Source organism: Lagopus leucura, unplaced genomic scaffold (genome assembly GCF_019238085.1).
Source record: "Lagopus leucura isolate 7727_CA_CO unplaced genomic scaffold, USGS_WTPT01 Super-Scaffold_806, whole genome shotgun sequence".
In the NCBI taxonomy this organism is placed as follows: Eukaryota; Metazoa; Chordata; class Aves; order Galliformes; family Phasianidae; genus Lagopus; species Lagopus leucura.
Genome location: NW_024962260.1, coordinates 9,419,036 through 9,437,459, shown reverse-complemented (window position 1 = coordinate 9,437,459; position 18,424 = coordinate 9,419,036). Strand labels below are relative to the sequence as shown.

Genomic DNA, 18,424 nt, shown 5'->3' with positions numbered 1-18,424 from the left:
GCCGAAGGCCACAGGATTCCAGCCGCCGTACCTGCGGCCCCGCGTGAAGCACCCGGCTACCGCGACGGACTGCCGGCGGGGACCGGAGCCCGGCGACCCGCGGACCTGAGGGCACAGCTGGGGCCAGCCGGCAGCCGCCCGCTCTCTCTTCTCCCGAGAGCGCTCCGAGAACGCACGGCCCGGCTCGCGCCCGGACAATGGGCGAAGCCCCGCGCTCGACCCGCCCTCCGTCCCGCCCGCCGCAGGAAGCGCGGCGCCGAGCGCCCTGCCCGCCGCCATGCATTGTGGGGCGGCGGTAGCAGAGCCAAGATGGCGGCCAGCAGGAGGCTGATGAAGGTAACAGCGGCGCCGCGTCGGGAAGGGCCGCGGGACGGGCGGCCCCCGCCTCTCCCTGGCCCTCGGCGCTCTTATGAGACCGGGCTCCTCGCCTCTCCCTGCCGCGGGCCGCTTGAGGGGCCCCTTCCCGTCCCCGGCCCGGGGCGGCCGGGCGGGAGCGGTCGGCGCTTGGGCCTCGGCCGTGAGGGGCCGCGCCTCCGCCTCGGCCCCGCGCCGCGCTCGGGCATCTCGCCTCGGCCGCCGCTCGCCGCCAGGGGCGGCCCGGGAGGGGTTTGGAGAGTGCCGCGAGGCCGTGCGGAGCGGGCCGGCCCCCTCCCTCGGGGGGCTCCCGCGGTGACTAAGCAAAGAGGAAGGGCCGAGGGGGAAGGAAACGGCGCGGCCGGGACGCCCCGCGCCCGGCCCATCCCCGGGGCGGTGTGACGGCCGGGCCCTCCCGGCGGGCCGCGCTCGACCGGGCAGGGAGCGCGGGGGCGTCCCGTGCCCTCTCCGCCCCTCGGCCGGGGGGTTCTGCTGGCCCCGCTGTGGGGGGTTGGGGGGGTCTCGGCGCCCCAGTTTGGTGGGGGGACCGCCGCGCCCGCGTGAGTCAGAGGCTTATCGAGGTGAAGCGTGGACCCGGGTTCATAAGTTGCCTCGCTCGCTCCGGGCGTGGTGATAGATTTGTCTTCACTGCGATATGCTGATGAGGAGGGAGATTCTTATGTGCGGACAGCCTTGAGCGTGAGTTTGCACGAAGAGAGCGTATTTACTGTAAAATACCGTTTGTGGTGAAAATTGGTACATAACAATGCTGTTAAACTTCTCCTTCAGTAGCAGATTTAGAGGTGCCCTTAAGGCTGTGAGCCCTGGAGGGTTAGGGTTCTGCTGGGGGCTGTAGGTTGTTCGAGGTTACGTTTCCATGGCTGATCACATCCGTGTGCACGTGAGCAGTCGCTTTTGAGGAAACCCATAGCTCAGCATTGCTTTCACAAGACTCATTTTGTCACCTTAATTGTGCCATGTAGGCATCAAAAATTAAGTAGTAAATATAATATGTGCGGAGTCATTCAGATATGTATTAGATCAGCAGGCGTAAGGCCTTGGTTCTCCTGAAGGCTTCTGAGGAGGTGGCGCTTGGTTTTTATTTCGTTTCTGATAGCTGTTATTTTTTGGTCATAGTTTGAGAGCCATCAGCATATCTGCAGCTTTGTATTTGAATTAGGTTCTTTGTTTCAGATAGGATAGGTGTAGCTTCTTGCAAGGCAGCTTTAATGCCTGCTCTGTTGTTCAGTAGCACGTCAGTATTTTTTTCTTAGAGGAAAAATATCTAACTCAATGTCAAAGTATTTAGTACAGAACATGAAAATATGAGAGGCAAGAAAGTTTGTCCTTAAATTTACAGAGCCCTTGTGCTTCTCAGCCCCTCACGCAGTCCCCAGTGCTCCTAAAGCATCACATAGTGCCTTGGTCTTTCACTGAAATGCCATCGAAATGGTTTTGATGATGTGACCTTTTCTAGAAGAACAGTGGCAGTTTCTTTTCAGAGGGAGCGGTGTAGGAAGGAAGGAGATATTGATAACTTCCCTCTTACGTTTTTACTTTCATTTTTATTGCCTTCTGTTTATGGACTGTGTGTGTCATGTGCTTTTTTTTATGCCACTCCAACAGCTGCGAGATGCTTTATCGCATAACTTGTACAGGCTGTTCAACAAGCAGCTTCATTTGTTCCTTTTGTGGCATCAGATCAGCCTGTTGTGCTCTAAGTTTGCTATTCATCTGGATAGGAATGGACTGGAGCTCTTATAACTCACATATACCAGCCTGATACTGTTGTTTAGGTTATAAAGTGGAAATTTGCTGATCTCAAGTCTTTCACTTTCAGAATTTTGCACTATGAAAGAGCCTGTGGGATTCCAAACTCAGGACCATAGGATGATGGGTGATTCCATGTGTCACTGAATATCAAAAAAAACAAAAAAAAAACCAAAACAAAAAATCAATACTAATAATAAGGTACAATAAGCATTAATTGGGTTGGTCTCTTCCAACTCAATTAGTTCTCTTTTTCTGGGGGGGCTAAACATCAACTTTGTCTTTCGTAGCTGAGAATGAATCTTTTATAGGTCGCATAAAATAAAGGCATTTCCATTTCCGTGAGATCTTGCCAACATTTTGAAGTGCTGTAATCTTTCCTGAATACGTGTCACACATCAGTCACTCATGAGTCACGATGCCACAGAGACTGGTGAAGTTGATTCATAATAACATGCAGCCTGCCCACAGGCAGACGGGAGTGTTATTATAGTTGCCACCTTTCAGGTGGAAGTGGGTTTCCTCTTCAGATTATGGACTCTTCAATTTGCAAACCTCCTTGTGAAAGAAGCACTGAAATTTTGCTGTCTTACAGTTAGTTTTAACATTTAAGTCAGGTTATAATGTGCATAAGATTGCCTTGTTACTGCACACTATGTGCAAATGGCCTGTCTTAGGCCAAGGCCCTAATTTATGTCCTCTCTTAGCAGGGCTTTATGTGATGGTCTGATCTAACTGTTTTCTGTTTGTTCAAGTCTTTCTGCGAGCGCACCCAAGTTAGTAAAAATGTGAAACATTCTTAGCTAATGAATTGTGCTCCAGCAGCATTTGAGGTGGAGTTTTGATTTCTGAGCCACCATTGCACCTCTTCAAAGAGCCGCAGCTGACAGATCGCCACTGTTTGTGGAATATGAGAGGTGGGAATAAGGCAGCCTGCACCAAGGGTATGTCGTTATGGGTTTTCCCTTGTAGGATGGGACTGAGAACCTGGCAAACGCAGCATAGTTCAACTTAAGAAAGCAGCTCGTTCTTTGCTTTTGGGGGGCTGCTTTGCTTCATGACTGTTTCTTGTGAGAAGCACCTTTTCCCCAAACACATGTGATGGGCAGTACATCTGCAAGAGACATGTGAGAGATTTCACTGAAGGGCTTGCAATTTCCACTCACTAACATGGAACAGGCTCTTTTCTGGAGCTGAGTGATCTGAAGGGAAGCAGTGCATAGCTGCAAAGGGGGAGGCTCTCGTTGCTGAGCAGTCACCGCTTGGCGTCAGCAGTGTGTGGTACTCGGGCACAGGCAGCACTCATCGCAGTGGTACTGAGCTGCCCTGGGTCTGCAGCTCCTTCTTCCAGTGCTCATCTGCAGTATGATTGAGCTGACGTCTGTGCTTTTGCTTCCTGGCTTTTAGGTGTTACGAGGATTTATAGCGGTAAGAATTGAAAATAGATTTAAAGAGTAGGTAGCGATTCTTCAAATCTCTGTTTTCAATCTGCCTCCATGATCACATAGTCAGACGTGTGCCACTGTTGAACTCGGTGATCCAGGGCTGCCCTGCTGCAGGTGGCCTGCAGAGTGCTGCAATCTCCTGAACAGCAAGACTGTCCCCAGGAAAGGTGCTACAAACAACTCTGTGTGTGTCCAAGCTTCTCCTTAATGATGGATGGAAGGCCTCGTGCCATACGTGGTTGTTTGCATGTGAGTGAGAGCTGATTCCTTCTTCAAAAATGAAAATTGAGAAAAAGGTTTATAATCAAAACTTTAAGAGAACACTTATGAGTGAAAACCAGATGTAAACATTTTGCCAAAAAGTAAAATTACTTGATAAAAGCATGTGAGCATATGGAACTGCAGTATCGCAGCCTCTTGGTTTCAGAAACTCTGTAACAGCTCCTAAATGAGCTGGAATCTGGTTTGTTTTCTTTTTTGGTTTTGTTTGTTTTGTTTCTTTGTTTTTAACATTTCTCAGCAGTACACAACATTCAAAAGTCAAGTTGGAGCTCCTTATCGGTGTCTTGGAGCCTATTTAGCTTTGTCACACATCTTTTAGGTAATGCACAAACAGATAAACAAATTGTAAATGTTAGGTAAGCAAAGTGTGCAGTCATTTCGGTAGACCTTTGTTTTCATTTATGAATTTAATAGCATCTGCAGCTTAATGCAGAGCTTCTTGCAGTTGATAAACTTAACCGTTTCAGTCTCCACTGAATCTTCCTATCCATTTTGTTTCTTTTTAGCCAAGCCCCCAAACTTCAAAGATGTGTAAGCAAAACAGTTCCAGGGCTGTGCTGGACGCCTAGTGATTGGTGGTTTGGTGGCTTGGTGGCTTGGTTGTTTGGTTTTTTTGTTTGTTTTTTTTAGCCTTCAGTGAATTTTGAGGAGTAGGAGTTCTAAAAATTGTTGTAATCTATGGCTCTAGGTGTGAATCTGGTATTCCAGCTTTCTTCTAAAAGGCAGGTACATTTTACTCAATGATCTTTAGGGTCTCTTCCAACCCAAGGCATTCTATGATTTTAAGGTGATGTCACTTCATTTTCTATTTCAATCATTTGAATTCACAATGAATACAATCATTTGTGCTGTTCAAAGCAAAAAACTGAAACTTTATGTATTGGTTATGTACGAGAAAGGTAGCGTGTGCATCCAGGCCTGCTGCCAGCACTCTTCCCCAAGGCTGAGGTTACCCCGGAACAACTTTCTCCTTCCCACGTGCTGGGCACAGTGTGTTGTCTGTAGTAAGTGGGGAGCAAAGCGGCCAGGTTGTGGGAAGTCAAAGATGACTTAAACTTCTGCAGCATTCAAACCTTTGGTTAGGCTGCTTCTGTGTGCCTTTAATGATGTTGCTTGACAAAGGGGTGGAGGACAGAAGAGGAATTACTCTATTCACTGCCTGCCTGGACTATTAGGATTTATTTTGAAATAAATATCCGGGCTGTATTCTTATACCCCATAAAGTAATTTTTGACCCTCTAAGATTAGCTCTCAGCACTGAAGCATTAACTTCTAATCTAATGCTGTTTGGTGACATTTGGTAGTTCATTCACTTCTTCTAACTGTGCCTATATCCTTGAGTTGTCTGCTTCTGTAGTTCTGAGACCATTTAGGTCTTTATTGCAAGTTCTCACCACTTTTTAATCCTGAGTTCTTAATCTTCTGTCACTTCTGATGAATTAAACATAAAAACACTAAAAATATGAATTAGAAATAAGAGTAATACATTGCAAATATGCTTCTAGGGTAAGAAAAGCCCCTGCTAGGATAAATTGGCACCTGTCTTAAGCAAGTTTTTCAGGTGGGTCATGTCTCCAGGTGAGGAAAAGGACTGCCTGCTTTATCCTCCGCTCCCTTCTTGGTTATTGTTACTCCTGCAGGACCCAAGGCAGCAGGGCAGGAGGCGCAGAGTCTGGGCCTGACACACTGCAGTCACTTGCTGCCTCTCTATGAGAGTGAATTCCACAATCGTTCCACGTGTCATTTTGAAAGATGAACAGGGTTTCTGCTGGCTCTTTCCTGTGTTGTCTCCCAGGCTGTTTAATTCCCTCTCCCATGTGATGGACTTGACAAAAAAAAATAGGGAGCAACTTGTTTATTAGCTTGGATTTTTTCCTTTTGTGCAATTCTTATTACAATTTTATAATTATCTGTGCCCTGCTTGATTGCATTTCTTAAGTAATCATTCATTTTTTAACCTGAATCTACTTATGAAATACAGATATTTCATTTTCCATTAATGCAAAACCATTCTCTCTTTTTATGAGTTTAATAATAGTAATTTTCCAGTCAGTATACTTAAAACACTGAACTTGGGTTTTTTTTCTTTTCCTGTTTTAGAGGCAAGGTATCTGTGTTGCATGTTTATTCATGCTTAACTACATAGTGGTAAACTTAGCCTGGTTTGTTCCTGGTGGCCGGTGCGCTGCATCTGGTGTGGAATGGGATTTATCCCTTGTGGGACAGTTTGCTTTTGGATGTGGCAGTTCTGTGTGCAGAGAGCTCCCTTAGAACAGCTGCAGGAGGGGCATGAACTGCCCTGGTGCTTTCCAAGCAGGTTCCCTGTGCCTTCAGCACTCAGCACCTCTAATGCTCTGTGCGTTGTGGTTCCTGTGCTGGCAGTTGGTGTTTAATCATAATATCCTGCCTGGGTTTGCAAATGTGGTTGTCTCCAGTGGAGGTCTGTGTGCTGGCAGCATGCACCTCAGCAGTGCTTTTTCCCAGTGTGTGTGGGCTACTGTCATGTGCTTCACACTTGGAACCACAGGGAAAGTTTTACATTTCGTGTCAGGAGGCTTAATTTGAGTTCAGTTACGCTGTCTGTGCAGATAAAACTCTTGAAGGACTGTCATTATTGTGGGAATAGGTGGAGCCTTGGGGTTTTGCTTTTTTTGGTCTTACGGCTTTCTGATGAAATAAATACTCAGGGAAACGGCTGCTGCAGTAGGGCTTATAGTCATTTTAATATGAAAATAGCTTACGTACTTGTTAGAGACGTAGGCATCACCGAAGCCGAGAAAAGATTTTACTGGTGATTGACCCTTTATGAACAACTTGTCTCAGAATTTTACTTCTCACAGGGACAGCGCTTTGTTTTCTGTGGGTTGCTGCCACTGAAGCCTCAGGCTCCTTTAGTCTTAGAGGAGCTCACGCTGACCTCCAGGCGTTTTGCTGAAACAGAGCTGAGCATTGTGCCTCACGTCATATTAACTGCTGACTTCCTCTGCTTCTTTTCCAGGAGCTTGAAGAAATCCGCAAATGTGGAATGAAAAACTTCCGTAATATCCAGGTTGATGAAGCTAATTTATTGACCTGGCAAGGGCTTATTGTTCCTGTGAGTATGAAATGCTCTTTATTTTAATGAGCTTTAAAACATGATCATTTTTTTACTGTAAATCCCCAGTTTTGCATTGCTGTTAGTGACCATTAGATAGTTTTTGTACACTGGCAAGATTTCTTCATTGTAGGGAAGCTGGCTTTCAGAGTTGTTGTTTTCTGGGCAGTGAAGGGTGCCAATGGATTTAATTCTTGGCCCCCTTTAGACTTCTCGTATAGTCTCAAGACAAATGTAATCTGTCTTCTCACTTCGTGTGAATGTCTTGTGTGGTTTTATTAGTGCCTGATAATGTTGGTAGTAGTAAGTAGTAGTAATGTTAGTAGTGATGTTTGTTGTAAGTAGTGTGAAGAAAAATCTATACGTAATTGATAGGGGCTCTGGACAACTGATGAATAGTTGGCTGAATGCTGGGTAACTGTGGGTCTGATCCAGCCAGTGGCTGCCCTGGAAAGGCTGCAGAGCCGGCGATGGCGCTGGGTTGCTTGGGAAAGGTCCTGGAAAGGGGAAGCAAGTGAGCTGTGTAGTTTGTTATCTCAAGCTGAAAGTACAAGATTTACATCATCATAGGAGAATGCCTGAGTTATGAAATACTTTATTTAGTCCTCAATAGATTTCTGTGTGTTGTTTTCTTGTGGTTTTTGTTAGTTTGGGGTGCTTGTTTGTAAATTACTGTATTCATTTCTAGGGAAAAAATTTAAGTGTTGGAAAAAGTCTGCAGGGAAAAGGTTTGGATTCTTACAAGTGAGCTCTTTAAAAGAAAGTCCTTAGGCATTAATTGCTTCCAAAAACACTAATGCTGCTGTTTAAAAGCAGGAGTAGAATTCTTCTATTAGTAGTATTAGAATAATAATAGAAGTAGATAGCAACTGTATTAGTCAAATAGAGAGGGACTTGTTAGGGAGGGGATAGCAGGAATCTTAGTATGTTAAATTCCTTGGTTGCATGAATTTTCACCTTGCTTTATTTTGCACTGCTGCGGCTCACGTTCATTTATTACATCAGCTACTTTTAAGTATGGCTCTTTGCTGCTGCTTTTCCTTGGTGCTACCTGAAAGGTCTCCTGACCAATGTAAACTATTTCAGAAGAAACTGAAGTGTTGTTTTGGCACTGCCTTCACTTTCACAGCTGAAGGCCGTTCACAAACTTGGGTCGTGTCATCTCTGCTAAGATCTTTGTGAGGCCTTTGATCTTGAGGTGCTGTAGAACAGATTTAATTTACTCTCATTCTATGAGCAATTCCCTCGAGTGGTTGAGTTTACTCTTCCTAATACAGTAAGCAGGATTTGGTGCTAAAATTCTACATGACTGAGAAACAGTGCTTTGCAAGCCACTCCAATTGGCGTGTTTCATGTGTGCCAGGTTAGCATTTTGGCAATGCTTCGAAGTGGTGTTTGGGTGGTAAACATGGCTAATAAAGCAAAGCACCAGAATGTTTGCTGCTGCTAAAGTTAGAAGTATGTAGGGTATAACATCTATTTATTGCAAGCGAAATGTTACACCAGTAAGGATTCAAGGCCAAGAGGGAATTTTGTTATGAAATCTATGCTTATTAGAGCAATTAATATTTGTGTCATAGCTGTTTAGAAGAGTAGTATAGATTATGTTTTGAGGAAATGCTATAAAAGATGCTTATGCTGAAGCATAGTTTGTTTCTTTTTTTTTTTTAGCTGGAATAGAAGGCTTCAAAATATCAAATATAAACTGGATACAAGTGAGGTGTGCTGGTTTTGGTTGTGGTGGTTTCTAGGTTTTTTCCCAAGTTTTTTCTTTTGAAGTTTTACATGCTGTTCCCAGTTTTGTTCTTGCTGAGGGTTTGAGATACAAGTACTGTCATTAGTAGAGTAATCAGTTACTGATTATTAAACTCTGTAACTAGGCAGTATTTTGGTTTGCTTTTTAATTCAAATATTGAAGATATGAAGGTTAGTATTTTGACAGTGTTTGTGCAGTAGTGCTATAAGAACCTGTATACATCGTGTTTTGTTTTTAGTGTTAGTTCAATTGAGAAGCCTGTTGAAGGTGATTTCTCAAGTTTTCCTGTTCTACACTGCACAATAGGGTATAGCTGAAGTTCTGTACGTTGAAAAAGCACTGTTTGATTTTTTTGAATGCCAGTATGAGGCTCCTGGCTGTAGTAAAAGGTGCTGCTGGGTTACACTGAATTTTATTTCACTGTGTCCATAGCAAATGCTTCTGATAAACTTGTGCAGAGTAAAAATACATCAGGTGAATGCAAGTCAAGTGTTAGATATCTGTATTTCAGCATTTATAATTTGGACTGCCTACCTTGTCAGTAGAAGAATAAATGTAACAAATTACTGGAAATGAACTTCGTGAATATTCTGTGTTCTGTCTCTTGAAAAGATGAGAAACTGCTTTACATACATGTTTAGTTAAAATTTATTGGCGAGTTATGGTGAAAAACTGTTCTGACTGAGAGTCAAGCAGGAAATGAGCATTGTTAAGCCAGTTCTGATCCTGTAGCATTTTCCTGAACGTCCTCCCATGTTCTAGCAGGTGATGGAGGTAAGAACAAAGCAGACAGTGTGAGAAGAGGGCATTAATGTAAATTGCCACTACAGCCAGAAAGTTATTTGTTAAACTTGAAAAACTTTTAGGGTTGCTCAGGTAAAAAGTGGTCTTCAGCTACTCGAGTTACTTCTTCCCTTGACTCAAAAAGTCATGTGTCACTTCTTAGAAGCCGCAACCAAAACAAAATTGAATGTTATGTGTTGAATAGCATCTTAATAGAGTGCTCGCCAACCCCAAGTATTTGTAAAAGCTTTTTAACCTCTGGAGTGGAACTGAATTAAGGAAATGGCCCGATAGGTAATGCAGAATAATTATACTTAACGCAAACTGGGAACACGAATTCTTCAAGTATTTGGGAAGGCTTGGTGTCCTGGTTATTACTGCTTATTGAATGTCATTTTCATCATCTTTAAACATAGCAGGAGCTTTTTTCCTGCCTTTCTTCAGCAGTTAGCATTTGAAATAGTAGCTGTGTTCGAAAATCTTTGCCTACTTCACAGTTCTCTCATTGTACTCCATCAAAACTGATCTGATAGCAGTGGGTGCTAAAACTGCATACGAATTCAGAATGTTCTCATCAGCAGATGCAGTGGATATCTATCTTTAGTACGAATTAATGCTCAGCAGGTTTTTATGCAGTCAGCACAAAAGGGTTCTCAGAATGCTTATGGGAATGTGACAAATCAAACTGCTCTGCTGTTTGAACCACCATGTTGTGTGAGATACAAAACAGGCAGCTTTAGGGAAACCAATATCCTCATGAGGTTTCCTGTTTGTGTATCAGAAAGGGTTTACAGTGTATTTCAAAATACTTATAAATGTGGGAATAAAAATACTTGTTAGATCTCTGAGCATGGAGTAAATGGGATTGGTTGCTTTCCTACTAGCAGGAATATCAGCCAGCTTCAGAACAGTGGTAGTCTGCCTTTCTCATGCTGACACACAAAGGTGATGGAGGTTGTATTGCCTCTTTGCTACTGCATTAGTTTTGATGTTCATAAATGTAGGAATGTGTTTGGAAAAAGTGCCTTGAAAAGAGGTCGTTTAGTAGACGAAGTCTGAACGTGCTTTTACTTAAAGTTCACATGTTATAGAATGCTGGATTGTTTATGTTCTGTCATCTCATTGCAGGACAATCCTCCATATGATAAAGGAGCCTTCAGAATCGAAATCAACTTTCCAGCAGAATATCCATTCAAACCTCCTAAGATTACATTTAAAACAAAGATCTATCACCCTAACATCGATGAAAAGGGGCAGGTTTGTCTGCCAGTAATTAGTGCTGAAAACTGGAAGCCAGCAACCAAAACTGACCAAGGTAGGACTCCTTGTGGAGGGAAAAAGGGTATTAAGAGACTTTGCATTGTGTGTTTGAAGCAAACAGTATTTTTGCTTGTCAACCTGCTTTTCTGCTTTATCCATTTTCCTAAGGTTTGCCTCATGAATACATATTGTGAGTAAAGCATGCAGCTCTTCTGGAATGTCATTTTGTTATTAGAACATAAAGTAATGACACTGACTTGTGGCATTTCCACCTTCAGGAAACCAACTCTTAATGGCTGACGAGTTCATTAAGGTTGTGTCCTTGGTGTATTTAAATCCAAAATGGAAAAGAAAAGAAAAAAAATGGTGTTACTATATGTTTCTTTTTAAACAGTAACTACATACATGTTTGGCTTGTTTGCTTAAAGAAAAAACAAAATCATGACACAGATTAACTCTTAGCTATTAAAAGATCTCTGCTGTGAGGCTTACTGTGTGGAGTGTCTTTGGATAAAAATTATTGTAAGTATTGTAAGGAAGTCTCATTAGGTTCTCTGCCAGACTTGAGAGTGTGATAAGTCTTGCCTCTCGTTGCTCCATTAGTTAGGAGCAATGTGAAATTTTTCGTGAAATTTTCACATTTTCTGGCAGGTAATGATAAACTTGATGTTAAATATTTATTACTGTACATAAAGAGGCTTTACTGAGTGAAAAGGCATTGTTACATGCTGTATTAGTTTGTTAAAGTTTAGAGGTCCATGGTAGGAAATGTTCCTACTTGGCCCCCATCCCTTTCAGGTAAAGGTAGAAAAGTGAGAAGGCTGTGCTCTGAAACAAGCTCCCGTGATACTTAGCATCTTCCAGGGTGATAAGCATTGTAAGCGCTTACACTGCAAAACTAGGGAGAATCCAGTTAAACTGGGAGGTGGCAGACTGAAAACAAACCCTGACTTCTCACGCTCTGTTGTGGCTGCCAGCATTTTGTGTGAGTTCAGGAGGCCGCTGGCTGTAGTATTGGCACAAAGTTAGCAGTTTGGTATTCTTGTTTCGAAAAACTGTAGGGTGCTGCTTTATATTAGTCTGGAGTCCATTACCTCAAGTAGAAAGCTGTTGACACTGCTGTTCAGGGAAATGCATCTTTGGTGTTTTCACTGTCTGTAGACTTGCTGAGTTGTGTATAAACTTCAGTTGATGGATTTGAGAACTCATGACGATTGTAACCCAGGTACCACTACTGGTGATAAGAATGTATATAAGGAAAAAGCAGCAGTAAGTTTCATGGTAGCACACAGGATTTGCTATGTAAATGCAAAGTACACTTGTGAGCCTGATTTCTCTTGAAAGTGGTGTGGGAATGCTGATTAAATGGCTATTGTTACAGAAAGATCAATGCAGTGGGAAGGAGATACGGGAGCGTAACAGCAAAGGGACCAGCACAGGGTAGGATGGTATTTCAAAGGAAAAGATGCTCACCCATCTCTGAAGATTTCAGTTCACAGGAAAGCCTCCACAAAGGAGGGATCTCCAAGCAGAGACCCTTCCCCAACCGCACTCAGCCCTTAAATGCTAAGAGAGGTGCAGCCAGGCTGTGTGCTTCCTGTCCCACAGCTGAATTGCCTTCACCTGTGCTCCCAGGGCTGGCTGGGTCCTGTCCCCAGGTGCTCAATCAGTGCTTCAGGCTGTGACTCAGCAGTTGCCGTGCAGCTGTGAACAGTGGTATGAAAAGCACCTTGCAGTTCTTACTGTATTGCCTAGTATATCTATACTAGAAAACATATTTGGTAGTTCAGAATAATGTCAAGAGTTGTTCCCTACTTATAGGGGAAGTAAGTCACAGAAAAATAAAGCTGAAAAAAATGGTTTCCAAAAGTAGATCCAATTACAACTGAATTGCTTAATTTATTGTGAGAGGTATTAGGGAAAAATGTTCTGTGACAGAAATTCTGGGGCCCTCTTCACTTGATGCATTACAGGTGAAGCTGTCTGTGAAACTCCTTGCTCAGCCATAAGGAGGCAGGATGCTCAGTGCTTGGGAAAATACTGTGCTGTGCATTTTGGTCTTTGCTCACAGGCAGGTTCTGTTCACAGATGTGATTTCCTGATGTATTTGCTGTCATTGAACTGTGCATTGGCACATTACTGTAGCTTACTGATGTGGTATCTTACTCTGCTCTTGAAAAGAAACAAGATTTATTAGGATATACTTAAATGCAGTTTAAGTTATTTTCTTATATCTTGTTCTATCTTTTTTTTTTTTTTCCCCTTTAAATTAACAGTCTTAGTCTCTGACAGTGTTGTTACTTCTTTTGACAGTAATCCAGTCCCTCATAGCACTGGTGAATGATCCACAGCCTGAGCATCCCCTGCGGGCTGACCTAGCTGAAGAATACTCTAAGGACCGTAAAAAATTCTGTAAGAATGCTGAAGAGTTTACAAAGAAATATGGTGAAAAGCGACCAGTGGACTAAAATCTGACACAGCTGATGTCAGCAACGTATGATAGAAGATCGGAGCAGTGCATTTGAGACATCCCGTAAAGCAGGACTCTATGGAAAATTGACAAGTGCCACCTTTTGGTGTTAACTTGTGGCTGTTACTAACTTTCTACAGTTTTCTTAATCAAAAGTGGGCTAGGTAACCTGTAAAGGAAGAATTAAAAATTTAAGATGTTCTAGTTCTGCTTTCTTTGTTTAAAAATCACTGCTTCAATATACTTTAAAGTATGCTGTTTTCTTTTTTTTTTTTTTTTTGTCAGAATTTATCAAAAATATCTTAGACTTATATTCTGCCCTTGAATTGAAAAGGTTGTGGCTGTCATTTCTTACTTCTCCTTGCAGTTACCACTATCCTGAGTTCATTTAATTCAGCATTGAATTTTTGCTCCTCCTCAAACTGATGTCTTAGAAAAAATATCCCACTTCTGGCAGAAAATGATTGAGTGTTTGGCAGTTTTGTTTACTCTTCAAAACATTGCACTGTGCTCTGTGGGACTTGCTGCAAGTTCCCCTTAACTTCAGTTTGTAACATAATAAAAAAAAAAAACCCAACTACAATCAGAAATGTCCAGGTCTTATGTAAATCTGGCTGATGTTACCACAAAATGTTTATTAAATGGGGAAATCCAATTTCTTGTCTGCGTTATTGAATTAGAATATGGCTTATGTCCTGCTTTTGGAAAATGCTGGGGAAAAAAAAGTAGTAGTAAAATGTGATTCCAAACTCCTTTCACTTTTATTCTTAATAAAAGTTAGTGTAAGTTAGCTTGGATAATGTGCACAGAACAACAGTGCGACCAGTTTAGAAGTTTCAGAAATTGAGGACCAAGAGATGCACCAAAATACTAAACTGGTATTGAGTGAAAAAGTTGGTATTTTAGGAATGAATTAATTTCAAATACTGAATGTTAGCACTGCTAGTGAGATTTTCTTTCATCCAAATGCAGATGATATACGTGCTAGGGAATGGCACTCACGCCACTTCCTTCCCAGTTGCTGTACAGTTATTACTGAAAATAGTACGAGAGTAGGATTAAGCAATAAACTGAATACACTTCACTGCTACTGTTCCTACGTTTTAAAAGTACACGTTAGGTTATCTAATGACTACATCAAGTTATCATTCTGACTTGGGCAGAGCTGTTTTCCCTTTGCTCCAGGCACACCCACGCATGCTGAAGGTTGCCCTTTCTATTCAGAGTTGGGCACCTTTACTGTGTCTCTATTGCTTTTCTTCTGCCTGCGTGTCCTAAGTCTGAAGTGTGATTGTAGCTCCAATCAAACTGCCATACAATCAAACTGCCTTCTCCACCTGTAGAACCTGAGTGTGTTACTGAGTAAACAGATTTCCAGAAATCCATAGTTAGCTGGGAGTACATATCACTTCGATTTGCAAGAACTTGAATTAGAAAATCCCTCACATCTGGATGGTTGTCTATACTCCTAGAGTCACTTTTAATACAGCCTCTACCTTTGCAACCTTGCAGAAGTAGTGCATCAAGCTGTAGGTCTATTGGTTTTTAATGTATATTTGCTATTCCTTCATTTGCCCTTCTCATCTGGCTTTTATTTTGGATTTAGTGAACAATGACAGCCCAGTACCTCACCTCTGCTGAAAGTAATTTTTTTTTATTAGTTAGGGAGCTAAGAAATTTCATGTTAAGTGTTCTTAGATGGATTCTTTGGCAGGTAAATGAAGTTAAACCACATTCACCTTATTTACGGAAACTTACCTTCCCTAAGTGTTTCTTGGCTTGTGAGAGCACTATTACCAAATTTTTCACATCTTTGTGTCTTTGGTTGCAGAAAGTTGGTACTGATTTTGTTTCCTTCACGCTCACTCAGATTCGTAATAAAATAATGCCAAATTATCTGTTGAACTGAAGTGTGTAACTTCGCATCAGCTGAGTCACTGTACTTTTTGATCATGTCTGTTCACAATTGAAACGTTCTTTAAATTTGCATTATTTTTATTATTTAAAACGACTGTAGCACTAGGTTGCTGCCATCGTTACTACTAAATAGTATACTTTCTGGTTGTAAGCCTCTCAGGTTAAAGACTGCATTTATTTCAGTGTGGCTTGGATGCCATTGTAAGGAAACTGGAAGAGCTGTGTAACTGAAGGAGCTTCAGCTGATTCGTAGAGGTCTATAGCAGTGCTGTACGCTAGCTGTTCTCATTTCATTTGTAAAGATCACACAGAAGATGAGCATTACCATCAGTTTTCTTTGTGTGTGTTTCAGAGCTCAGTTTTTAATCATGAAGTGTGTAACATAAGTGATGGCTTTTGTTTGCAGGTGGCCCTCTAAAAGGAAGATAAAGATCAAATACTGTACTGTGTGGTTGAAGTCTGAGGTGAAAAAGAAATCAAACCCTTTGTTAACTCAGGAAATCAAGCTCTTGTGCTCTCTGGTTCCCTAAGCCATGCTGAATTCTAAACATGCAGTTGAAAATCCAAAATAAAACAACTACACCCATGAACACTGGTATAGGCTTTCTGCAATTCCATTCTGCTACCCTAATAAAAATTGCTCTCAAAGGCATTGTGGCATGGTTTTATTTTCAAAGAGATTTCATGTTTGTACCTCAGCTATCTGTGTACAGTGTTGTGTATCACAGCAGCCTGTGTGTGCTTCCAGTCTCAACTCCGTGGTGAATGTGAAGAGCCCCTGAGAAACCTCCTCTGTGCATTCTGTGCAAGGGAAAGGTTCCTTACTTACCAGTCTTTCAGAAGCTCTGTATTCATTTCCACGTTTAGAACTCATTTCAATTTAAAAAATTGGGTTTCAGTTCTGCTCATCTGACAATGAGGTATTTATAAAATGCCTTTCTTAACAACTGCTCAGGTAAGACTGTTGTGTTCATTTCCACGTTCAGCTAGAAGAAAATCATACAAGCTGAGCTAAGTTACATCCCAACGGTTGTGAACAGAGCAAAGTCACCAATTGTTGCGCAGTTCAAAAGTTTAGATTAAGGTTTAAATTATCCATCATACCACGGTCACAGTGCGGAAAAGGAGCTGCAGTATTGGCGCACCGTCTTTGCAGCACGCGGCAGGGCAGCAGATGGCACTCGCGCGTCCAGCCGCGCTCTGGCACCTCAGTTGCCTTCCGCAGCTCTGAAGATGCGGTCTCCCGCGTTTTGTTTCCACACCGCGTAAACCGTTACGATAATTAGGAAAGAGCCTGAGAAAATATTTTACCAAGTGTCCTCGATGATTTTTTGTGTTTGTACAGAGCAAACACTGCCTCAGGTGCACAGGAGTGGTGGATCACACAGCTCCAGCGACCAAAGTGACACAAAGATGCCCTCCCAGCTCTGCAGGGCCTTGCGCCTGGAGCAGATACCTGAGTGCTTTCTGCTCACACTGCATTACAACAGAAAAAGACCTGACTATTTTTTTGCTTAGAAAAGATGGCGATATTAATTTTTTTTAGTATTTAAAAAACGCTTTAAAATGATGTTAGGTAGATCGCTTTTGCACAGGAAATGAGCATCAACAGTCTGAAAGAAGAAAGTGCCACACAGAAAGTCAGTAACACGTCTACATCTTAAAATGCAGTTAAACACAGCAATATGTACAGGGCTCATTGCAGCTCAGATGCTTTCATGATTGGAATTAAAATGAACAAACAGGACAAGGACTTTCAGGCTGAAGGTTCACATGGAATATGACTGACTCACAGGACAGCGTTCCGCAGTACTAGGATATGCACCCCCAGGTACTTGCCTGTCACTGCTCACAAACTGTTTCAACTTTCACAAAAGGCTTCATGCAACTTCCAGGCCATTGACAGCTCCTGCCAGCTGTGCTGGGAGGTGTTACAAAGGCTGGGAACGTGGTCCGGCTTATGGGGACATTAGCAACTGTGTACCCTTGAAGTACAAACGTAGGTATGCAAATATGTATATTTACAGATCCTTGAATGAACAAAGCTGAATGTTCCTTGTTTTGTAATGGCTCTGCAGCTCTGGCCTGATTAATGTCTGGAGTTCATGCAGGCGCTCCCAGGACTGTGAGAAATCATCCGGTCCTTCCCCACAGCCACCGATGGGAGGGACGCTTGGGTACCCTGGGTGCACCATCAGTTCAATCGCCACCGTCCTGTGCTGTGGCACTGGGTGTGCAGGCATCTTGGATGTGAACTCCACAATGGCGGTGTCTATGGCATTCTGGATGGCACTCACAGACATGTTCTTGCCCATGGTACTCAAACCTATGTAAATGTCTGGCCACCTGTAGCCAGAGGTGGGAACACAGATATTAATGTTAATGAGGTAGTTAGACAAAAGTGTGTTATGTTCAGTAGATGAGGAATCAAAAGTAAAACTGTAACTACAAGCCAATAATGCTCTTTCATTCATTGTCAAAATCAAGATACTGTTTAGAACATCAGCTCTTCAGTCTGGCAGAAAGTCCCAGCATAGCTCAGATACCAACATTTATATTGTTACTCTGATAATGTATGCTGTCATGGCACTGGAATTGTGTGGCATCTGAGAGCTTAAAGGTGCACATTATTAGCAGTGAAAGGACAGAGCTGTAACTGAGAAATGCTGCTATCAACTAACTTAGTAGGGAAAATAAAAGCCTACGTAAAAGTTACACATTTGTTTAGTAGCAATCAATTCCTCCTCACTCTCAGCAGCAGCAGAAGAGGTGGAGCGTGGCCCACTGCAGCACCTCCATGCAAAAGACAGCCACAGACTTCCACTTGTGGGGGTGTTGCCACAACAGGTATAAAGGCACAGCTCCCTTAGCAGCCATATGAGTTCCACCCTGAGGGCATTAAGAGGGTCGTGGAGCAGTAGTTCCCCTGCGCTACCAAAGCATGGTCCCTGGAGTGGCACGGAGATCCTTGGAGGGGAATTTCCATCAAATTCCCCTGCATTGCTCCTGGCTCATTTCTCCCAATTTCTCACTCTGAGTTGCTGTGCCCTTTGCTTTCTCAGTAATAGGCTGTCCTAGTACAGTCTGAGTGCTCTGCACAGAAAGAGTACAGTGAAATGCTGGCCTTCTGCTAGTTGACAGCAAGCGATACTGCCATCCAGCTTATATCAATACACAACTTCACCTAAAAGCCAAGAAGGCAATACTTCAGTCAATTGAGAAAGCAAGGAAAAGTAACATCATCCAAGGGCAGGTGAGTGCATGGACCTCAGCTGAAGAGTCGTTCATCTGTA

At 42.8% G+C, this 18,424-nt stretch overlaps 2 protein-coding genes across 2 annotated transcripts in view; one reads left to right on the top strand and one right to left on the bottom strand.

The window, feature by feature from the left end:
- The first annotated feature begins 258 nt into the window (after positions 1 to 258).
- Positions 259 to 15,783, top strand: UBE2L3 (ubiquitin conjugating enzyme E2 L3). Its single transcript, XM_042865362.1, has 4 exons — positions 259 to 336; positions 6,850 to 6,945; positions 10,613 to 10,799; positions 13,058 to 15,783. The coding sequence occupies exons 1-4, from the start codon at positions 310 to 312 to the stop codon at positions 13,210 to 13,212; spliced, it is 465 nt and encodes a 154-aa protein (XP_042721296.1). The 5' UTR covers positions 259 to 309; the 3' UTR covers positions 13,213 to 15,783.
- Positions 13,954 to 18,424, bottom strand: part of YDJC (YdjC chitooligosaccharide deacetylase homolog) — a 20,876-nt gene continuing 16,405 nt past the window's right edge. Inside the window, exon 6 of the mRNA XM_042865361.1 lies at positions 13,954 to 17,477. Within this exon, the coding sequence (XP_042721295.1) occupies positions 17,153 to 17,477 (325 nt within the window). The 3' untranslated portion in view covers positions 13,954 to 17,152. The remainder of the gene's footprint in view (positions 17,478 to 18,424) is intronic.

What these genes read in the sequence shown, in the direction of transcription:
- UBE2L3 (XM_042865362.1), top strand. Translation starts at nt 310, where the DNA reads ATGGCGGCCAGCAGGAGGCTGATGAAG. An exon ending in GGCAAGGGCTTATTGTTCCT is followed by an intron (nt 6,946 to 10,612) that starts GTGAGTATGAAA and finishes ATCTCATTGCAG; the next exon opens with GACAATCCTCCATATGATAA. An exon ending in AGCAACCAAAACTGACCAAG is followed by an intron (nt 10,800 to 13,057) that starts GTAGGACTCCTT and finishes TTCTTTTGACAG; the next exon opens with TAATCCAGTCCCTCATAGCA.